We start from the raw sequence: 24,368 nt of genomic DNA, 5'->3' as shown, positions 1-24,368 counted from the left end.
TTGTCACAATTTTACGTCTAATCAAAAAAACGTCAACCATTATTTACTCTCAACTAGTAATGAATCATAAAATTTACGACTTATTTTCTTATTTTTTCCTGTTTCTATGTTCTTTGCACCTTTCGTCTTTTTCACTAGCTCAATATGTTTCGTGTCTAAGCACATCTTTCAATTAGTGAACTTGTGTAATTGCAGTGGGATTCTGTTTTCAGTTTCATGTGTCACTTATCCAAGAAATTCACCCTGACTTAACACAGAAAGGCATAGACATATGCCCCGCACAATGAAATATATTCATTTAAATTTTTATTTATTGGAAAAATTCCAATTAATATAATTTTTTTAATATTAGTTGTGTTTAGACAAAACACAGATATTTGGCGGAATACCTAAGCATTATTTGGCCGAGCCAAATATTCTGCAATAGGCAGAATACTGAATAGCAGCTGAATATTTGTCCCATCTCTAGTAAAAATACCCAGTAAAAATTTCTATATTTCACAGTACGGTATTTTTAACATGAATGAACATCCTGTGTCTGTCCCTTGAAGTGATGCTGATGATGATTATGATGTCTATTCAAAAAGTCTCATTGAAAAAAATAAATTATGCTTTTCTTTGAAGAAAATTAGCTGATGCCCATACTTTATTTTAAAAAATGTATAGTTCTGATTTACATGAGAATAAAACTGTATTTACAATGTGAAAATTATATATATTTCTTGAATTCAATTTAAATCTCGCTTAGGTGAACGTTCTAGATGTGAAATGGATGTTGGTGATTTGCCAGCATTTACCAGAAAGAAAAATAAAGTTGACGTTACTATTCTGAATGTAAGTGTACTGGTTTTTTAAAATTAATATTTGAGTGTTTTATGTTCGTTTGCTGATAAATGACTAATATTTAAGAAGACGTCACTCTCCCCTGTTAATACAACAGAACCTGAAAACTGGCTGAATGAAGAGATATCAGTGTTTCAGGGAAGGAAAAGCTTTGTGTCCCTGTGAGGACACATGAATTTTCCTTCTCTGCAACATCGATATCTCTTCATTGAGCCAGTTTTCGAATCTGTTACATGAAAGTAATATTTGACAATGTGCTAATCATATTGCCTTTTCGCTTATGATTCCATTTGAACACAAACATTTAAGTTGAGGCATATGGGTTTATTAGGACCTACATCGTATCAGCCCACTCAAAATAAGTTTTCATATTGCCTAATACACACTGAAGTGCCAGAAAAACTGGTACACCCACTCAATATCGTATAGGAAACCTCCCCCCCACCCTGAGCACTCAAAATTTCTTCAACATGATGTGGCATGGACTCCACTAATGTGTGAAGGTATCGTGGAGGAAATTTACACCATGATTCTTACAGGGCAGTCCACAATTTCATAATGAAGCGAGGTGATAGAGATCTTTTTTGTATGGCTCATTAAAGTACCCTGTATCTTGTGTATGCTCAATAATGTTCATGTCTAGGGATTTAGTAGACCAACAGAGAATTCAAATCACGTTGACAGTGTAAAGTAGTTTGTTTCAGACAAAGGGCAAATGTTGCTAAGTTGGTTTTTTGTTTTATGAAAAGCAGATTTTTTTCACATTTTTAACAAGTTTTGATTGTTTTATTTTTTTTTTTCTTGTATTCAACAATGGTGTATTGGAATGTTAAAATTTTTATGAATCATACTTAGGTCATTGATCCTGCTCATTATATTATTAAAGAATCAAGAAGCATATTCTATAGATCTGATGAAGCCGATGCTTTCTTAGAACTGGAACAAGTTATTAATGAATATTTCAACACAGTTGAGCAGCCTTTTCCTCATATACCAACAATAACAAAGGTATGTTTTGCTTTCTAGGTTTTTTCAACTGTTTCCCCCCTATGATTTCATAAAATAGTACAGTGAAACTCCCCTCCCCACTAATGGTTACTCCACGTTAATGGACACTTTTCTAATTTCTGGTCCCGTGGAATAGGGCTTTAATGTATTTCATTCCCTGTTAGCGGACAGTAAAATCACACAAACTAATTTTTTTCCAGAATTCTAATTTCTTAATTTTTTAGTCATTGACAGAGAATTTATCGTATTCAACTAAGATTATGTTTAATCCGGAGCTTGTGCTGGTAAATATGGTAAATAGTCAATTAATTACTTAATTAACCGAACATTATGGTCCAGGAAGGTGAATTCAAAAGGTAATGTATTGGTTTTGTTTGTTGATATGTGTGAAGGAAGCTATCATTATAAGACTGATATTGTGTATTATAATAATATTGTAAATTGTTATAATATTGAAAACGAATAATATTAATATGAATGTTTTTATCTTCACTCCCATTTTAATTTAATTTCTTTTGTAAATCGTGTAGTGCAAGTATCATGTACGTCTGAAAATAATTAATTGGTTTAATGAAGAGAATTAAAAATTTCACCACATTTATGAGACTTTCCAACTTTATTTGGGAATTATGTATAATTGCTGGTAAAAGTGATGAATGTAGTGATATGTACTTGAGCTTTCTTTATATATTGAGACAGTTGGTGATTATGCATAACTACCAGTGTATCATATTTATAGCAACTTATACATTTTAACATTAAAAAGGTAGGAACCAGTTACAACCTAAGCCAAAACTATATATACAAAATAACATGTCCTGACTGATCAGGCCCGTGATTTGGGGGGAAGGAGCAGGATTTTGAAAATGCACTGAAAATGGTATATATATATATACACACGCACACACACATTGAGTACATGTGCTTTGCCCCCCCCCCCCCCCCCCCGGAAAAAGTTGAAATGACGGTCCTGTGACTGATTCATCATCGCCAAGCTGATGCTGAAGCTATAAATATCAAACTTGATCAGTGGTTTTATTTCATGGCATAAAGACTCGCCAAGAAGGGGTTTTTCGAAATTCAACCCTTGGGGGGGGGGGGGTCAAAAGAGGGTTCAAAGGTGACATAGACAAATCATGCAGAGCTGAAACCACAAGCTATATTCATGAAAATTGGTTAGAGGGTCTGTTTTATGACATAAAAAGACTAAGAAGTGGTTTTTCGAAATGCTTCCCTATGAGGGGTCATATGGAGGTTCAAAGGTAACAGAGAAATAATTCCTAGCCGAAAGTGCTGAAATTCATGTAATTTGGTCAGAAGTTTTATTTCATGACTTCAAGACTAAGTACGAAGAGTTGTTTTTTCGAAATTCAACCTGTAAGGGGAGAAGGTTAAAAGTGAACTAGAGAAATCATGCCGAGCTGAAACCACTGAAATTCATGAAATGTATCCGAAGTTTTATTTCATGATGTAGAAACTAAATAAGAAGGTTTTTTCCCCCAAATTTGACTCCGGGGGGGGGGGGGGGAGTCAAAGGTAACATTCATGAAATTTGATCAGTAGTTTTTCATTTCATGATGTAAAGACTCACTAAGAAAGGTTTTTTTTTAATTCGACCCCTATATTGAGGCCATAAGGGAAGACATATGGAGAAATCATGCCAAACTAAAGCCACTGAAGCTATAAATATGAAATTTGGTCAGTATTTTTACATTGTAATGTAAAGACTGGCCGAGCAGGAATTTTTCAAAATTTAACCTCCTCTGGGGTGGGGGATGTTTTGATTCTGCTCCATCAAGTGCACTGCATATCAATAAAGTTCTCGCTCGGTGAAAACATAACAAAACTTTAATTTTACGGTATTAGAACGTAGAACTCCAGAGAGTGACGGAAGGCCCATGCTCCTTCTCTCATGCTAAGGCAGCAATGCTCCCTCTCTCATGCTAAGGCAGCAATGCTCCCTTATTCTCCCACGCAGTGGGAGGGTTTGGTGCATGGCACAGCTTGGCAGTCTTAACAGGGGGTTCAAAGGTTATATATATCAAAGAGTATAATGCAAAGGTCATAAACATGAAATTTAGTCAATATTAAATTTTATATTGTAGATACCCACTAAGACAGGTTATTTAAAAATTCATCCCCCAAAGCAGTAATGAGTGATTCAAATGGTACATGGGGAAATCATCATAGATTAATTTTCAGATTACCAAATCCATCAGAGCAAAGCAGCAGGTAACAGCTAGTGTCATATAAATGTGAAAAACCCCAAAGCAGAATATATCAAAATCTGCGAACGTCACAGAATAATATAGAATTTTAAGGAAAATGAAAAAACACTATTATGGAAATTTTTACTGCAGAACATTTTCAGTTAGTTGAGGGCTTGTTGCAGAACAATGAAGAACATTTTGTACTTTGGGGAGTGAAAGTTTTATAAATGATATAACCACTATGTATATCGTACCTCCCCATTACCAGACAAAATTTTTGTTTCCATGGGTGTCTGGTATTGAGAGGACTGCTGTAAGTACAATTTCTATCCTATCCTGGAAAATTCTATAAATTTATTACCAAAACACTATGAAATAGTTCTAATATAAGCACGGTTGATACAAGCTGTTGATACAGTTGATCACAGATGATACAAGCTGTTGATACAGTTGATCACAGATGATACAAGCTGTTGATACAGTTGATCACAGATGATACAAGCTGTTGATACAGTTGATCACAGATGATCACAGATGATACAAGCTGTTGATACAGTTGATCACAGATGATACAAGCTGTTGATACAGTTGATCACAGATGATACAAGCATTTCTACAATTACCTTTGGTTCACAATTTGATTGTTTTAAAACTTTCATACTTATTACAAATGGTCACTGCCTGACTAACCGGGGGGTGGGGGGGGGGAATAGGTCCTGGTCAAATATTTTGGGAGCCAAGTGTAGCACTTAGCCAGCAATCACACAGAAGATTTTAGGCCCCCCAATACCAATTTTTTTTGTCATAAAAATAGTCCTGCAAAATAGGCAAGTGAGATGCTTAGTTGATACAAGCAAAAATGACGAAGATGAAGTGTTTTTGACTTGATTCAAATAAATTCTTTTCTTGGGTTAAAAATTGGTTAAATTGAAAATGCCGGAAAAATTGAAAAACCAGTCATTTCTTTTAAAAAGCTTTCTTTTGTTAACATGTGATATCATAGGCCTATGTACTGTTTTTTATTCCAACCCTTCAAGAGGTCTTTAAAATTTTAACGTAATTTTAAACCATTTTAACATAAATTTTGGAACACATTCCAGTTGTATATATATCAAGTGAGAGAATATAATTAAAATGATTATACATGATTGGTTTTTCTTCAGCAAAGCCTCTTGTAAAATTAGTTGTCATTATATATACTGAATTGTAATATTACAGATTTTTGTTGTGCGATTGGAGAAGAATGAAAGGTTCTATAGAGCCCGATTGAAAACGGCTTTCAACACTACTGTTGGACCTAAATTTGTGTGAGTACATGAATATACTTTCATAATGATAATAGTAAGAAAGAAAAATTTATAAATTTTTTATCTTAAGCCTATAACAGATTTTTTTTTGTGTTTAGCTCTTCCAGTAACCCACACTTCTTATATGTATGTGTAAATGATATTGAATATTAAAAAAAAAAAATGTTCTTATGCTGTGTGAACTAAAACATAAAACACCAGTTTACCAAAAGTTCAAGCACAAATATAAAAAGTTTAGTAGTTAGGTGTCTTACTTCCAAACTGAGTACTAATTTGATATTTGAATTTCAAATAATTTATAAATATATTTTGAGTTACTTACATGCAATTACTTAGTGATGTATGAGGTTAATTTTCTTCATGATCAGTATAGGTTTTAATTAGGAAATTAGAAAAAATACAATGTATGTACAGCATTAGTAGAACCCTTTCCGCAGCACAGTGGAAATCAGTAGATTTTTTATAAAATGCCATATATATTTTTTGTAATGAAGTTGGCTTTCTTCTGATTTTCAGCAGGTGCAAAGTAAAGGGTATAGAAGAAAAGAGTTTTATTAAGAAATCAATTGTGTATATCTCTTAGCTTGTCAATGCTAAAATAAAAGCTTTTAAGGTGGTGGGACATCTCAATGTCACTTAAAGCAAAAAGAGCAGCAAGCACCTGAAACAACGTTTTGAAAAGTCATTTCAGAAGAATATTGTGGAGTTTCTAATTAAGAATAATTGATTCTTGGAATATAACTTTGTTGAATTAGCATTCTATGATCCAAAGTAGCTTTGTTTCATTCAAAACAGTGGTTCCCAAACTTTTTGAATTGCACCCCCTTTTTTTTAACGAGGTTTTTGTTACCTACACATAGTGACCATATATTCTGTCTTCCGGGACATGCTTGATTTTTTTGTTAATGAATGTGCTTTAATTTCCGTGATCAGTGATGAATGAAATCAAATAATTTTTCAGCATGTAGTTGGCAGAACTGTTTTATCATGAGATTTCAAACTACCCGCATGTTTCTTAGCTTTGAATCCTGCAGTGTGTTATCAACACAGCTGCACGTTAAAACAGAATGCAAACGCAGGGTATAGTGCAAGAAATATTTTCATGTTTCCATTGGGAGAAGAATAATTCTAGTTGACCCGTTATATTATTTTGAATATCCATAACATTTTCATGGATGTGGCACAGCCAATTCTTGTTTTATTATACAAAATTATTTTTCAACTATGGGAGTATTTTCTATTATAGCAAGTACCCAATGTATTCCCACAATTTTAACACCCCACCCTTTCTATTCCCGATATTTTTAAGCCCTCCCAATATTTTCAATGTCTTTAATTTTTCATCAAAAGAGCTTCATAGTAAAAAATGTAGTAATTTCCCTATGCATTCACACTCTATTCAGTGTTCTGTGTTTTTAATTTTTAAAAATAATTTAAAATCGGCCAATTCTTTCTGAATTTCTCTGTAAAAATATTAACTTGATCTATTGGTTATTTTACATCTAGAATTTGATAAAATTACACTATATGATGCATGTGAAATGGTAAGTAGCTGTTCAGTCGAGTTGAGGTATTTTTTAGTTTTGAAATTTTTACTTATGTTGCAAAAAAATTTTTCTTGGGAGTTTTCATTTTGGACAATCTCTCCCCCACTTCATCAACAAGATCTCCCATTCAGTCACAGCCCACACTTCAAGAACTACTGATCTGAAAGAAAATTTTTTTAAAATGTTCATGATAATTTTTGACTTAACAATTAATGAAAATCTGTACAAATTACTCAAATTTGAAAAAGGAAACTTTACCCAGGACTCTAACTTGCCCTAATTTTTGGTAAAATGTGTCGCTTACTAGGTTTTGTCTTACTTTTCTTATTTTTTTTTCAAATCCTGTCAACATAATTCGTGTAAATTTTTTTAAATCAAGAGGGAATCACTGGAATATTGCCAAATAATACAAATGTAGTAGATTCAAATTAATGGTTCTGCAAAGCAGAAATTTGATCTTTTTTCGTGTTATATTTGATGTGAGGGGGTGCATGTGACCATTTTAGTTAACTAATTTTTTTTGCTTAGTTTGAGGGTTTAAAATCTCTTTCAGTTAATATTTTGAGTATTTATTGTGAAAACTTCTATCTGGGTAGGAAAAACAATTTTGTATTTGCTACTTCAAAGTCTTAGACATTGTGCATTAACTAACATTCATCATTTGAAATTATGGTCCACATTTTGTGTATTAGGTGAAACAAGACTTTGCATAACAAAGTATTTGGATACATAGGCCTACTCTAGGTTTTGTAACTCTGATGCTACTCAATAACATTCAGTTGTCTTCTTCAATTTTAGGACATACAGAATCGTAAACAATGTTTACAAAGCTCTGCAAAAAGCTAGAAATGAAAATGCTTGATTTGTAAAAATAAAGATGGCATTAAACAGTGAAATCAAATTAAACAAACCCCTTTGAAAAAAAGGATGGACAGTGCAGTAAAACCATTTGCTTCACCTTGACTTATTTTATTTAAATGAAGAGGGAATCCTGGAATATTACAGAACAGTATAAATGTAGAGGATTGTGATTAATGATTCTGCAAAGCAGAAATTTTCTTTTTTCAGGTTATTTGAGGGGGGGGGGGGGTGTATACGGGTGGTTTAAAAATGTAGTAGATTGCTTCATTAGTTTTTTTTTAAGTTCCTGCATTGGACCCTCTAATTTACAAATTTTGCACTGTGCTTTTTTGGAAGTGGTCTCGAAGAAGTGACATTTAAAAAAACATAACATATTTTCATAATTTTCTGTGTATAGAGGAAGAAAGTTGACAACTGTGGAAGACTCCTGAAAAAAAAATGTAATATATTGTGAGGAGAGAGAAAAAAAAAATGTTTGTGGGTGCTAAGTATGTTGTTTTGGCCCAAAATTGTTTTTGTTTCCAAGTCATTTCTGTCATTTTGCTTTGGTTCAAGTCAATCTTATAGGATACTGAAATAGTTCTATAGAAAAAAAAATAATTTTTCAATGTTTTTTAAAATAAGTTTTTGAGTGATCTTTTATGTTATGCTATGACTTTTTTTCTAATTTTTTATTGCAAGCCATGTATACTTTTTTAACCATAGCTAGCTTATTCCTCAAAGCATATGGTAGCCCTGGTTAATAACATACCAAAGGATTGCTAGAGTTGTTGCGAGTTCCATACTATATTTGTCCATGTCAGGAACTTTCCTGTCATGGGGTACAACAGAAACACCACAGAAAAAGTCCTACACCGAGGGGTTACCTTTCATAAATACTTAAAAAAAAAAGCAAAATGTCTAAAGCTGCCATTCGGAATCCGAAATAAAATTTTTGTTCTGGTCTGATTAGTCTTGATGTTCAGAAAAGGACCAGAAAAAGGATAAATTATTTCTGAAATAGCATTTAATATATTAATGCTACTTCAGGAATAATTTATTCTTTTTGTTGCATCACTGTCATTTTCTTAAGATATATAGTAGACACTCAATATAACAACCCTGTTCATGCCACCGAAAATGGATGTTATATTGGGAGGGTCGTTACACAAAAAGTAAAACATCTATAATAATCGTTCTATGAAAACATTTGGGACTTATCCTACTGGTTGATTCTGTATACCTTTAGGGGTGGGTCAGAGGTGCACCACATGCATTATCATTGCTAATAGAATGGTCGTTATAATATGATGCTGTTATAACATTATATAATGATTGTATTATATCTGAATTATTTCAGTGTAACTCATGTGTTATTGAGAATGTCATTCAAATCACTGATTTTGGATCTTGAATTTGTACTATAAAATTGAACATATTTTTATTTCTTTTTTTTAGTGTTTATCTTGTAGATTATGGAACAGAATGTACCGTGACCAAAGACAGGTATGTCATGTGAATTTAGTTTTTCTTTCAACTTTAAAATTTTCTTATGAGTTGTAAGATTGACTGTTGTTTTTTTCTCAAATTTAGTAGATTTTTCTAGAGCATCTTAGACACTACATACATTTAGTTTTTTATAATGTTCTTTTCCCCTTAGAATGTTTTTATTACCTTCCATACATATGTAACTATTCCACGCTGCCTTTGTCTTTATTACATTTCTATTTTTCTTAATAGATATATTATTTTCAAGGTCATTAATTTTTTTCAATAACTATAAAGTGTTTTTATTACCTTCCATACATATGTAACTATGAAATCACTGATGGTATCTGTCTTTCCCAATCTTGCTTGGCTAGAGTAAGTTCTTCGACCTATCTACTCGGATACTTTTTAAATCTTATCCAGGGAAAAATATCTGATTAGAAATTAATCTAACTTGGAAGATATCTTGTGAGCACTCTGATATTTGTTTCAGTTTTGTCAAAAAACAAAGATTTTAAGTTTGTCAAAACAGTTTTCTTTAAGAGAAATTTATTGAATCATCATCATGCGTTTTATGAGTTAGTGTGTAATTAATTCTGTTAGGTTATTCTTCCTTTAAAAAAATTTTTTTTCATTGTTCATTATGTAAAATTTTCTTATTAGAAAGTTTTTGTTCTACATCTAATTTACCAGCAATATACAGGGGCGCATAGGTAATGGGATATGGCATTTTACTGGCAAACCATTGATCCTAGAGGCATACTTTCAATTAGAAAAATTACCCAAATGTATAATACTGCGACATGTCACTCATATTGCAAGGGATTATATAGTTATTTTTAAAATAAATAAATAAATTTTTTATACAGACACCCTGTGCTCAAAAACCAAATTAAAAAGCTGTTGCCCAGTCTTCACTGATGCCAACAGAAAAAAATTCTGTTTCTAAATGTAATATTCCCTGAGATATTCAAATTTGAAAAATGGAGGAAAGTTGAGAAAAACATTTAAATACAGTTAAAACAGTTTTTTTTGCATTTATAAAGCTGTTTTTTTCCCAACTTTCTTCCATTTCTCGAACATCTCAGTGAATGTTGAACTATCGTTGATGATACATATGATGTCACGCTTCATATTTTTCTGGTGCAAATGATTGTAACCTAGCAACGCAAGCTGTGATAAAAATAAAATGTTTTTCTTTGCAGATGGCAAGAAACCATTTGTATGTGAGGTCCTGTATTTCTCTGTCTGTATTAAATATATTATGATGTTTATTTATTAAATACCTTCTGATCGTCATTATATTTTATAATGGTGACAACACCCAGTCTTACAGATAGGTGCTTAAACTATTAGCTATACAGGAAAATACTGTGTATATGTTACCAGTTATTTCATAGACAAACTAGTTAAGTGTGGAATAAGTGGGTGTTATTCCACACTTCAACGAGCTATTATATATAACTATTAACACCAACTATGAAATAACTGAATTTTAACTATAGCATATACATATTTTGTGAAATCTCTGTATAACAATTTTCCAAACAACCAGAGAAAATTGTTGTAGATGTAATCTAATGCATATTGTGGCTGTGAAAAATTTCCCAGACTAGAGAGTAATATTTTATACAGGATTATCACTATTGATGGCATTGTTTACAAATTTTCACTTTATATAATTATGAAAAATATATAACGATATTGAGAGTTGAAATTTTTTTTGAATGACATAACAGTAAAGCATTAAAATCAAGATCAATAATATATTACTTTTCTTTATTGTATAGGGTGTATGAACTACCTGATAGGTTTCCTGCTACATACCGCCAAGTACCTTTTCAGGCAGTTGATTTTTGTCTTGTTGGCATAAAACCTCTTTCACTGGCTCCCAATCAAATAGACTGTTGCACAATGCTACCTCAGTATGTATACAAGATTTTTTTGCTTTGAATAAAATTTCACACTTTATTTACATGCATATTGGATTATTTTCATATAGCACATGGATCACAAATCACATTTTGATTGGTTAATTTGGTGAACAAAGCAGGGTTGGGTTTTTGCTAGCAGCGGGACAGTGGCAAAAAGTGGAAAAACCTTGTAGAGAAATGGGAAATAATATTACATTATGGATGTTATATAATTGTCAATCAACCAGTGTTTGTCAATACACATCTAAATGCATGATTCACACATCAAAATTCGTTATTATTCCTCCAAATGTTGGTGAGTTTTGAAAATACTACTATAATTTTTGGGAAATTTTTTTTAATGGAGCAATTTTTTTGTTCATAAAAAAAATACCCCTGTTTTCACAAAATTACCCTTTAAAATTTTGGAGAGTGAAACTACTCTTAAAAATTATTTTTCCGAATAACACTGGGTAAAACTACAGTTTTGATGGATACATTTTGCACTAATTATTTTCTTCCATATTTCAATTGATATTATTAAAGAGGTGTATCGATTGGGGAAGATTTTTGTGTAAGCTGTGTGCATTTTGAGCACAACTGTTTCAGCATATTTTTAACAAGCTCATTTACCTTAACATTAATATGATGAGTCACCTTTGATATATAGGACAGGTGGATATATATGCCAGTTAATAATGGCAATTCCTTAAAATATAATCAATTGCAACCTATATAACAATCCTAGGTGAATTTATTTTGTCGAATAAAAACCATTGTTGCCACACATCCAGTTCTTTAACCCTAAACCTCCTATTAAATTGCATGACTCGTCACTACCCAGTTCTTTTATTGAAGATTGCAGCTTTCTGTAATATGGCTCCAAGTACAATGCTGTCAGAACAAAACAAAAATCGCTTCATCAAGCTTATTAAAATAACTTTTTTTAATATGTGTATACTCTCTCTCTTTAAAAGCTTTTTTTAAGTCTGTCTTAATGTGAAACACTATTTAGGCTTATTTTTCTGTGCTGAAATTGATTGAAGACATACATTGATCAAAGTTAGTAACCCCCCCCCCCCCACTCTCCCACCACCACCACCTCCGACCATATGCAACATCAGGCACATATTTACATTATTCAATTTTGACCTACAGATAATACCAATAATGCTAAACTATAAGTTACTGGTAAAGACATAAGCTCAGTGAGTTTATTCTCTATTTTTAGGCCGTGCGAAGAATGGGACGTAGCAGCTGTTGAGTTTGTAAAAAAGATTTGGAAAAGTAAGTTTTTTTGCTTATTTCAAATAAATTACCGATCGCTCAACAATTAAAATTATGTAGCTCCATTCCAGTTGCAGTAAAAAATAGTTTTCTGTACAAGACAAGTACAGTAATTGCTGTCAGCTTACACTTATTAAAAAAACCAGAGCTTTACTGTGTCTAAATGAGCTTTTTCTCATTACATTTGTAACTTAGTTGAATATTTGATCACAAATTGAAGTATTTTTTTTCCTCTTCCTTTGGCAATCATTGACACTTGGGTGAAGCTTGGTTGCAAAGTTGGCATGCATACTGAATACTTTCAAAACTTATAACGTCAGAAGAGTGTAATTTAGACACAAGTTCACATATTACATCAAACAAAATTTAAATATTTAATATGTTAGAAAATGACAAAAACAACAGGATGCTGCATGAAAATAAATTCACCTATAATATTATTTAAGAATTACACATAAGCATCATAGGAACATGAAAACAAATTGTTTATACCATCAAGTGAGTACATGTGTTTTTGATAAATTTTTTGAAGCATGATAAATTTGCTTTGAATAAAAATGTTGGTTGTCAAAACATTTTTTCCAAAATCAACAGAAGTTAACAAAATTTTCCATTAACTCCTGAAAAATGAAGAAAGAATAATACTTGCAAAGCTGTATAAAAGTGAAAGGAAAGGTACGAAGGCACTTAAACCTATTCACAATGTTTCAGATATTTTTGGATCCTAAATTTTCTATGGTGTGAATCTAAGCAAAGATGAACACGAATCAAAATTCATCTACCTTTAGAAAGTTATGGAAGGTATGCCATTGAAAATAATTCTTTCAGAACTTCCCGAATATTGAAAAAAACTTAGAATTTTCTTGGAAATCTATGTTAGTTTGTAAAAAACATTAGTGTTGTTCACATAATGTGTGTGTGGAAAGGAACATGCATTGAAAGAGTTTGATAATAGTTACTATCAAAAATTTGCAACAAAAGCAAGAAGTTTCAGTTCTTTATACAGATATATAGCGCAATTGAATTTATTGTCAATAGAAAGAAATGGAAAATTATAAAGTTTGTAGCCTACAAAGCTTTTTGAAATGAGGAAATAAAACCAATGCCAACAACTTTGAATTGAACATCTTGCAAAGAAGTACGAGTAATACAGAATTTGAGTGTGTTCATTGAAGAAAATAACAATTCTGTATCTTAGAATGAAAGTGATAATAAAAATAGCTTTCTTCATCAATCAACTTTTATTTTTTGCATTGAGAGAACTTATTTCTAAAAACTATCTCACTTAAAAAGAATTTTTATAATCTTTAAAAGTTTTTAAAATCTTCATAACAAGAACTTTTGGAACCTCTCATCATTGAACTGAAAGCTTTTATTATGAGGTGGTTGTGCCAAAAACTACTTTGTTTTGAATGTTTCAGGCTGTAAACTGGATTATATTTTATAATATAAACAAAATTGGTAATTTTTTGTAAATATTTAAAAAAAATAAGAATATTCTATTTCTATATCCAAGGAAATGTTCTCTTTCTGTGAGAATATTCTCACCTCACATTTGTATTACTAGTTATCCACAGAAGAAATGAAAAGTCCCTTTACCTGGTTATAGTGACGGACTCGCGATGCGAGGATCCGGGTTCGAACCCCACAGTGGTGGTCGGCTGAAGTTGGTTTTCTGTGGTTCCCAACTTCAAGGCGCAAATGCGAGCCGATCTCCCCATTAAAAAGTCTCGCCACAGAGAGCAACAGTCCTACAACGATAAATCATTCAAACATAACACTTCACTCATAGTTTGAAAAACTAGTGGCAGATGGCAGCACTACACATAACAAGCATTACAGAGAAACAACAAAACTTCACGTCAGGTTTCACTACACGTACACGCACATTCCCGCATGTACCGATTTGTTGGGGGGTTCCGGGGGGGGGGTGTAGTATAGTAGTAGTAGTAGGTAGGGCTTCCAAAAAATGGCTCGGGGATCCATGATGTTCTTAAGTCAACCACCTCGTTGGGCAATTTGCCTGTTGTGGCGTTGTATTTGTATTTGTATTTGTATTTGTATTTACCTATTCTTGAAATATTCATTTTTTTAAGCAGTGCTCTGATTTGAAAAAAAAATTTTTTTTTGTTTCTGGGGATCATCAGTAGATTTTCTGAATCTACATTCTTCACACTGCATTCATACTGGTGTTTTGGGTTCTAACTTTTTCATGTATACTTGAAGCATTATATGTCTCTTCACTCAGCTTGTACCTGATATATCGCTTGACATTTTCAGCAGGTTCGGAAACTTCGCATAGATAATAATAGAAAATTATAAAGCACTGGACAAGTTCTAAAACACCAATGTACAGCACAAAGAAATGAAGAAAGAAAAATTCTCTCTATTGATCAAACTTTCTGACTAATCACATTTATTGAGACAAGCAGGTACCATCATTGTTGCCTCTTCCTAAAATGCTTGAAAACAATTGTGGACACCAAAAATACATGGAGGGAGAAAGTGGTAAAAAAGAAAAGAAATGGCAAATATATAAAAGGAAAAATTGAAACAAAATTTGGGTAAATAAATTCAAATTCCCGATTGAGGGAAAAACAAATTCTCTGCAAAAATGTCCAAATTACAGATCAGTTTGGATTATGGGTATCTGGAGTAGAGAGGTTCTGTCCCATTTTTCAATGTGTGGAAATGCATGCAGAAATTTAAAGCATTTTCATGAACAAAGGGGGGGGGGAGACAAAAGTTAAATTTTATCCTGTGCATTTTTTTTAATGTGCCTTGCGCTTATCAAAATTGTTGTTGAGCTATGGTTATATTGGTGAGTCTTACAAAAGTAATTTTCTTTCTCTTCCTAATTTTTTTTATAAAGTATAAATACACTGCTGGCCACCCAAATTGCAACACCAAGAAAGACAAAAGATATCGCAACAATATTTATTTTGTAGATAACATGTTGACCAAGCATCAAATGATTAAATTTATAGACTTCTGTGAAGTGTGGTTCCTGCCAAAATCAGTAGCCAGAGTAGCCGCCATTGTTGGAGATCACCGCTGCCACACGCCTCGGCATTGATTCAAAGAGACTTTGGATGTGTTCTTGGGGTACAGCAGACCAAGCAGCTTCCACGCGTTGCCAAAGTTGATCTGGTGTGGCAGCTGGGGATGCAATCTGGGTCAATCGTTGAGCAACCATGGACCACATGTTTTCTATAGGCGAAAGATCCGGAGAGCGAGCTGGCCAGGGAAGCAATTCAATCTGGCGATTGACGAAGAACCTTTGGACAATGCGTGCCACGTGTGGTCGCGCACTATCCTGTTGAAATATGGCTGTGGGCAAGCCCTGAAGGTAAGGAAGGACAACTGGCTCCAACACCTCGGAGATGTAGCGCTGGCTTTTTAAAGTACCGGCAATGCGTACTAGAGGAGTGCGAGAGTGATATCCAATACCGCCCCATACCATAATACCCGGTGCAGGACCAGTGTGGCGGTGCATAACGCAGCTGTTCAGCATCCTCTCTCCACGGTGTCTCCAGACTCGAATCCGACCATCGTGGTGTTGCAGACAGAAGCGTGACTCATCAGTAAAGACAATTTCATTCCATTGTGCCGTCCACATCCTTCTTTCATCGCTCCATTGGCGGCGGAGACGTCTGTGGTTCTGCGTCAAGGGTAGACGAAGCAATGGACGTCTTGCGGACAGACCACTCTGCTGTAAACGGCGTCGAATGGTACGCGCAGACACTGGATGATGCGGTACAGACTGAATGTGCTGTGCTATGGTTCGTGATGTGGCTGAGCGATCCGTCACTGCCATACGCACAATACGCCTGTCATCACGTGAAGTGGTGCACTGAGGTGGATGCGATCGAACACGTCGGTCCGTCGTACCCTCCTGCATCCAACGATCACATATCCGCATTACAGTTGTTTGGTTTCGTCCAACACGACTACCGATTTCCCTGAAAGATAATCCACAATCTCGGTAGGCCACTATCCTTCCTCTGTCAAACTCGGATACGTGGTCAAAAGATGATCGCTGTTTTCTACGAGGCATAATTGATCGTTTTTTTGAAAAAACCACAAGAAAAACACAATTGCCGTACTTCAAATCGTCGAAATCGCCAAGCCTTAAATAGCACTTTGAAGTGGCGCCACAGGCGCGCGTGATGTGCGTCTGCGCTGAAATTCTAATCATTTGCATATCTCACCCCCGCTAATGCATGTTGTAAATTTCATATTATTTGCATGCTTCCTTCAGGGTGTTGCATTTACGGTGGCCAGCAGTGTATATTCACTGTATTTTTATACAAGTGCATTTTGTGAGAGTTCTGTAAATTTTCCAGGAACTCGCCATGTTCAAGCGGAGGTTCTTTATTGTAATGACAACTGCGCCTTTGGATTCCTGCACATTGAATATGATTCGGAGACTGTCATCATGAACAAACTATTAGAAAATGAAAAGTTTGCTTACTTTAATGAAAGCTTCATTGAGGATTGTAAGTTCCTTCATATTTTATGAATACCTTATTTCTGCCATATCGTACATTGGATGGGCAGTGAAATGACGGGATTTTGCTCAAGAAGTTGAGCAAAGAAGAAAAGGGAGTAGAAAGCTAACTGGCAGATAAAACTTGAACATTTACTGTACTGATGGTGCTGAGCCATCAAGTAGTATTATAGTGTGGATAAAACATCATTTGGTGTTTTGGTGTTAATGGTCATTATTTATAGGTCGATAGCTCTTACAGGTCATCCCCCATCCTTGGAGGAGGGGAAAACTCCAAAATATGTTTTAAAAAAGATTTCTGTGGAAATCAAATCAGGACCATCCTAATAGCATCATGAACCTCATGGGCAGAGCACTGCACCTCCGTACAAGTCTGATATAATTGATGTTGATTGCTATATATGGGGTCATCAGGAGTTCTACACATGGAATGAGGTTTCTGGGGGTTGTGATAGGATCAGCCTATTCATTAAAAGAGTGCCAGGTCCATGAAGTACGGCACATGGTCTTGTCCTGCTGGGAAAATGTTTATGTATTGACAAAATCACTAAGCTGTAACACGGATACTTTACAGCAGTAGTTCTCAAACTTTTGGACCCCTTTCCGGTATATAATTTCTATGGCGGAGCCCTGTAGGCCTATTTTTTATTTATTCATCGAAGTTACTGGCTTATTTTTATTATTCAAAAATATTATTTTTTTTCAAATTTACTGGTTTTTTTTTTCCCCCAGCCGCCGCAGAGTCCCTGGGAATTCACACGAAGCCTGTAGGGCTCTGCAGAGCACCGGTTGAGAACTGCTGCTTTACAACAAGTCTGTTGTCACTGGAATGGCATTGTAGCTTCGGTCTTGAAAAAGATATGGCTTGCTAATTACAAATTATGACATAGTGTATCTTGTTACTATTTTATATTCGAATATGATAAAATTTTAGTTCTTGGTGAAATTTTGAAATTCTTGAAAAATCTTGAAATTTTAGTTCAACTCATTCTGAATACTATAACATCAAGTTCTGCTCATCCGAGTAATCTACAAGAAGATTGTATTAAACATGAAAATCAGGAAGAGAGTTCTGTTCCTTTTGCAGCTGCTATGGTCAAGAAACATAGGAATGATTCTTCCAGCAAAACAGAGTCAATTTCCAGGAACATGGACAATTTTGGCAAAAAGACTTGACCTGCTTTAATTACAGATGTGCATGATGATCAAATTTCAAAGAAAATGCAAGTTGTGTTTATGAATATTGATTTGTTTTGCATGATTTTAAACTTGTTTACTATTTTCAGTGTGTAAAGCCAACTCTAGGCCATGCAGTAGAACAAGAAGTTTAAGCATTTGCAGCAATATTTCATTTCTCTCTGAAAAGTCAAATGACAATCTCTCCATCTCTTTAAAAGATATCAGGACAATTCATAAAGAAGCTGCAAAGGTATTTCAGTCTGATGCAAAATTTATTTTTATATTCTCAATATTTTCAAACTTAACTCATGTCCATAGTTCAATTGTATAGTTTCAGTTTGTTTTTTCATTCAATACATGCAATTTAACCTGTATTAAGTTAATAAAGTGGATAGTCAAGTTTTAGTCTTTGTTTTTGTCTCATTTTCATAATTTAATTAACAAAATTGTATTTAACAAATTTTCTTTACAGCTGTGTTTTTAAATTGGAAGGATGAGACTTCTTTGAATAGAGACTCGATTGTACATTTAGTTGACCTGACATTTTGCTGTGTTGTGGTGTGAGACCTAGCACCCTAACATTACAATTCTCCAGTCTATAAAATACCAAATTATCTGTATTTACAGATTCTATTTGAAATCTAGTTTGTTTTCCCATGCTGCTGTGTGAAATGATTTGATTCAATAGTTTTTCAATTTTATTTTTGTTTTCTCAGGCTCTCTTTGGACATTCATCTCTGCGTGGAAACAGGGAAATAGCGAAAGATAATGAGATTGGATCACCATCAGAGAAAGGTGAATCAAAAATTGTTCATTCTTCTGATGCGAAGGTGATTGAAACTGTACGTAAATTTATTCCAAGCACAAAATGTGTTGCAGCTTCCATTCAGATGACACCAGAGTCATCAACACTTTCATCTTCTCTTCTGAATACTATAACATCAAGTTCTGCTCATCCCGTTAATCTACAAGAAGATTGTATTGAACATAAAAATCAGGAAGAGAGTTCTGTTCCTTTTGCATATAAAAGTTTATATAAATCTGCTATGGTCAAGAAACATAGGAATGATTCTTCCAGCAAAACAGAGTCAATTTCCAGGAACATGGACAATTTTGGCAAAAATACTCGACCTGCTTCAATTACAGATGTGCAGGAAATGATAGAATTATCCAATGGTGAAAGATGCAGTATTAAAAAAAACATTCAACCAACAGTGAATCGGCTTGAAGATGCTAATAGCGGTGCTACTGATCCTATTCACTCTCTTTCATCAACTTCCAAACATGTAAAATCTAGGGAATCTCCAGAGTTCAAGATGTTATATAAATATAAGAAAACAGTAATGGAAAAACAGAGTAAAGATATCACTACTAGCCCTAAAGATGAAGGTTCTTCTGACAATGTGCATACAAACATTGGAGAAATCTCAAAATTGACTGCTATCGGTTCAACAAATGTACATGTAACAGGAGATGTTTCAGATTGTTTTAACAAGATCACCTGCTCTAGTCCAAAAAGTGTATGCTCCGGAATATCAAGCGTATCATCAAGATCCTTGAATGATACCAGTAGCATGAGGACAGTGCGACGTTTGCTCAAAGATTTCAATACACAGAATTCGCTGGATTCTAATAAAAAAGATTTTGTGAACACACAAAGTGCAGCTGCCATGTGTGATCTGCCCAGTGATGCTTCCAATGTTGACAATGTGTCGTGCATATCTTCCAGAAATGATTGTGACTCAGTGGATGGTGGTTCTTTTGTATCAAATGTTGAACGGTTACCAGACAGTGCTGAAGTCTTTCAAGAGATAGATTCCTGCTTGAAATCGTTGAATGAAAAAGAAAGACGTAATTATACTCTGGAAAGGTATTTAAGAAATTTAGCTGAAATACAGAATGATGGTGAAGATGATGATTCTGATGAAAGCGCTGTCCAAGATAACGAGAAGCTAATAGATAGGTTGAAATATTTTTTGAAAAACAGAAAAGAAAGGTAATAAAATTAATTTTACTCACATGGTTGGTTTAAAATTCACAAATGGCTAAAAGTTGTTTGCTTTCTTTTTCTTAATTTTACATAGTTCAGTGAAATGTTCATATAAGAATACAGACTTTTATAGTCCATTATGGAGTATAGTCTTTTCTGAATTCGAGGGCCCGAAATCACTATGAAAAATAAAAATGAAGGGGGGGGGGGAAGAATATAAAAAAAATTGAAGTATCCTATGGTGTGAGCAAAGAAAAAAACGTCTGTTCGGCACTGCTACCTTATTGCACTCCACTGCATATAAATTAACTTCAAATTATTGAAAATTCAATTTTTCTGTTTTGTTAATGAAAATAATAGTGTCCTTAGTCAAACTTTTGTTACATGCAAAAAGTTGTATGTAAAAGTGTTTGTTGTACAGCCTCTTCTATATCACTTTTTGTAATTGAAATTTTTTTTCTCTTCAGCTTTAGTAATTGAATTTAAATTATATTAAGGTAGGTTTAATTTCGAAAAACTATGAAACAAGCTTTGATTGCTAATATATGATGCTGATTATGAAAATGATTTACATTAATGCAGTCAAAGTTTTCCACACAAAACTGAAAAAATGATGAGTTATTTCCATATCAATTAAACATTTTATTTGATAAAATCTAGTATTCTCGCCCATAATCCTAAGGATATTTATTCGATTCCCTGTAGAGGCTTTTTCCCTTTCCAAAATTCATCTCTGTATTCTATTCTAGTCGTCTTTTGTACTTCGTGCCTATATAGCGATTAAAATAATATTCTTTCTAAGATATAACTTTTGTTAGCTTACGTAAGCACAAAACAGGAAAATTTTTGATTTGTTACAAATAGGATTACCTAATCATTGAACTATTTATTGATGTTGACTGTATCGCCAACCCCCAAATACAGCACAGATCCGCATAGTTCCTTAAATTTGTGTTTGTAACTCAAATCTTGCTAATTAATTTTATACTGTTATTGTGCAGTTTTTATGTTTTAGTGAAAACTTTCTTCATGAATTTAACTGGCATATAACTGCAATTAAAAAAAATTAAACATGCTATGATATTGCACAAGTTGAAAGTAATTTTTTTGTCTTTTTCTTAAAGTTATGCAGCGATGGAAGAAAAAATCAATAGGGATTCTGAATTTAGTTTAGTAAGTTGCTGTACTATTTTTATTGCTGCACAAAACTACTGAACTGAAGAATATCTAAAATTATTTAATATATGTGAATACGAAATAATAATTAGCTGCCTGTCAGTTGAGTGGTTAGAGAACTAGCCTCTGACTGTGCTGGTCTGGGTTTGAATCCTGGTTTGGGCATGGATGTCTACTAATCATAAATTCTTTGGACAGATCATATGGATCTCTTGAGAATGTGTGGAGATTGCATTTAACTTTATTTAGAAAATTTTAACCCCTTAATCGGCAAGCATTAAAATATCCTACCGAAAACTTTTTTTAGGAGTTATGTGAAGCAAATGAGGTGACCTTGAATATCATTTCAGACAAAAAAAATTATTGCTATCATTTAAAAATGAATATGGAGTGTTGCACACACACTACAGAGAACACACTGTTATTTATATGATTGACATAGATAAAATAATGTCATGTATTATTTGGCAACTTTACTTTCCTATCACTATTCAAGAATTCACAGAAATATTTCTCCTCTACTCATAGTATTTCATTGTAAAATGCAGACGTTAATAATTGTCCTTTTTTTACTTGTCAGCCAGTAGGACATGTGCATAATTTGAGCCATTCTGCTGGTGATTTTACAAACTTTATGAACAGCTCGCAAGTAAAAATATAATGTTTAAAAGTTGTGTTGTAGCATCAATGCTGAAAGAAGCTTGAAATATAAAATTCCTTTTATTTTGGAAATATTTGAAACTGGTATTGCTTGAGAGCAGCACGGTTGAATAAAGGAGTAAATGAATTCTTATTTTAAAATAATAAAATTAGTCTTATGTGTATTTATACAGTAGAATTGTGCATTAATCATATAATTAGCTTGAACCAGGGCTTGACAAATCGGAAAAAAATTTTAAGTATCAGCCAAATATTTTAACTGCTTAGCATTTAAAAATAAAAATGAGTCAAACATATTGTAGGGTTTTTATGCTTTACAGGAGCTTATTGGCATAGTTTATGATGGAATACCCTCTGATATAAATTCTGAAATTTTTTTGTTGTTCTCATTCAATTTAAGGGTAATACAGTACATAGAGAAAATTTTTGGTGTCACCAATACTAATTAATTTTTTTGTCACTAATGGTAACCTGATGTGTTTCAAACTTATCACATTTTGTATCAATTAGTAATTTGTAATTAATCGATTTGTTATTAACTCAGCAATTTCATTACCTTCAGTAGGAAAAATATTAAATTTATTAATTTAGTTAAAATATAAATATTTATATGTGAAAATTCATATAATTCATATTAAGTCAGTTTGTCTTGATGAGTTCGACCTCACTTGTAAGTTTCATTACGATCTGAAATATTCAAACGTTAAATTGAATGATTTTTAACATTTTGTACTTTATGTTTAGGATTTCACTAGAAAAAGTCTGTTCGAAAAGCAAGAAATTGCAGCTGTTTGCATTGGAATCTCTCCTCCTGCTCCAATACTCTATACCGATGAAGCATATTTAGCTGTAGAATTAAGGAAGGTGAATGGGTTCATAATCATTTTGCATAACAGTTCTGATGCTTATTAAGCGTTTGTGATAATCATACCTACTTCATATTTCAAAATAAAAGCTATTTTAATTTTATATTTCGCTAGAAAAGCAACTAGCAGGAAAAAGATGAGGTGAATATACTCAGCTTTTCACTTCACTTTTGATAAAGGCCAGTTTGCATAGCACAGTTCAGCCCGGATACAACAATGTTTCTTGGTACCCAGAAATTATATTTGTAATAGCCGATACTTGCTAAACTGATACAAGATAAATACTCAAGTTCAATGAATGTAAACCAGTTACCCATGCAATACCTGTTAGGCCATACAACAATCTAATAAAAGCTAAAACTTTATCATACAAGAGAAATTTTCTAATTTTTTGTGAATGGCTGAATTCACTATACATCTAATATTTAATTTTCTCACGCCTTGAAATTCTCACAACAGTCATTGTTTTGAGCTTAAAAGAATGTACATTTTCGAGAGTGTCTATGGCAGATTTTTGTCATTAATTTTTTATTTTCCTTCAATTTTGACGTGTCCCCTCTTTGAATGCATCAGATGTATTTTGCAATCTTGTTTATGCAATAATTTTTCATCTTCAGTTTCTACATTACCATCTGACAACATAATCATTGTTGACATCTGGAAGCACCTGAAAATTCTACTTGCTTCTAACAGATTTGGATTGATTTTGATTGAAGGAATCCCCATGCATTATTTAAAAATTCAGAAGCAATTTTTAGCTACAAGATATAGATTGACTTAAAGATTTAAAAGTACTTGTCTGATATTTTGTGATGGCACTGACAGAACACACCCATAGCTTATATTGGCAGAATACAGTACTTCACACACAGACTTTATTTTTGAAAGAACTTTGAGTTCTGATCCTATCAAACTAAATTCTATGTGAGGATTATATACTTACTAAAAAAACTTTGTCATATTCATGAATATTGGATATTACAATTACTTATAAACAATATTCTAAACATTATTTTGGTACTGCAGGTTCAGGAAGATGGGAAAAAATTAGTTATAACCAATATTTTCAAAAAAGATTTCTTTATAAGTGGGCTCAACTGCAATTATCAATTGATATTGCTTCTGAAGACAAGAATTAAAAAAGTTGTATTTTTTTCTTTATTTCTGCTCAAAATTAGGTTTAAGTCCTACATTTTTACCTGTTGCAGCCACTACTTTCAAAGAGTTAAAAGTCAACAGTGGGATTTCATTTTTCCATTCCAGCTATGACTTAGAGCTAAAAGTGGTTTAAAATTATAGTAAAAGTGAAATATGAAAGTATAGTTATCCTAGAAATAAATAAATAAAATATGTGTAGTGGACACGTCATAACGACACCCCCCCCCAATCATTCCATGCACATTATATCAAAAGTGTGAAAAAATGAAATTTAGCTTTATAAAAAACATTTTCGGACAAAATGAACAAATGATAATTATTCATTTTGCTATAATGCATGTAAGCATTTACAATGAAAATGCATTAGGTTAGAAAATAACTAAATT

At 33.1% G+C, this 24,368-nt stretch overlaps 1 protein-coding gene across 1 annotated transcript in view; it reads left to right on the top strand.

Annotated features, from left to right (window-relative positions):
- The window catches only part of LOC149064396 (uncharacterized), a 61,455-nt gene that overhangs the window by 2,505 nt on the left and 34,582 nt on the right, over window positions 1-24,368 (top strand). Inside the window, exons 2-12 of the mRNA XM_089254768.1 lie at window positions 749-834; window positions 1,699-1,851; window positions 5,280-5,368; window positions 9,214-9,261; window positions 11,034-11,168; window positions 12,388-12,443; window positions 16,790-16,942; window positions 18,240-18,382; window positions 18,849-20,128; window positions 21,247-21,295; window positions 22,703-22,822. Of these exons, the coding sequence (XP_089110894.1) occupies window positions 769-834; window positions 1,699-1,851; window positions 5,280-5,368; window positions 9,214-9,261; window positions 11,034-11,168; window positions 12,388-12,443; window positions 16,790-16,942; window positions 18,240-18,382; window positions 18,849-20,128; window positions 21,247-21,295; window positions 22,703-22,822 (2,292 nt within the window). The 5' untranslated portion in view covers window positions 749-768. The remainder of the gene's footprint in view (window positions 1-748; window positions 835-1,698; window positions 1,852-5,279; window positions 5,369-9,213; window positions 9,262-11,033; window positions 11,169-12,387; window positions 12,444-16,789; window positions 16,943-18,239; window positions 18,383-18,848; window positions 20,129-21,246; window positions 21,296-22,702; window positions 22,823-24,368) is intronic.

The sequence above is a fragment of the Pholcus phalangioides genome, unplaced genomic scaffold, assembly GCF_987345545.1.
Source record: "Pholcus phalangioides strain wild (caught in Gottingen) unplaced genomic scaffold, Ppha-v1.0 ptg000042l_1, whole genome shotgun sequence".
NCBI lineage: Eukaryota > Metazoa > Arthropoda > Arachnida > Araneae > Pholcidae > Pholcus > Pholcus phalangioides.
The sequence above is the reverse complement of the archived record's forward strand: the minus strand, read 5'-3'. Positions and strand labels throughout refer to the sequence as shown.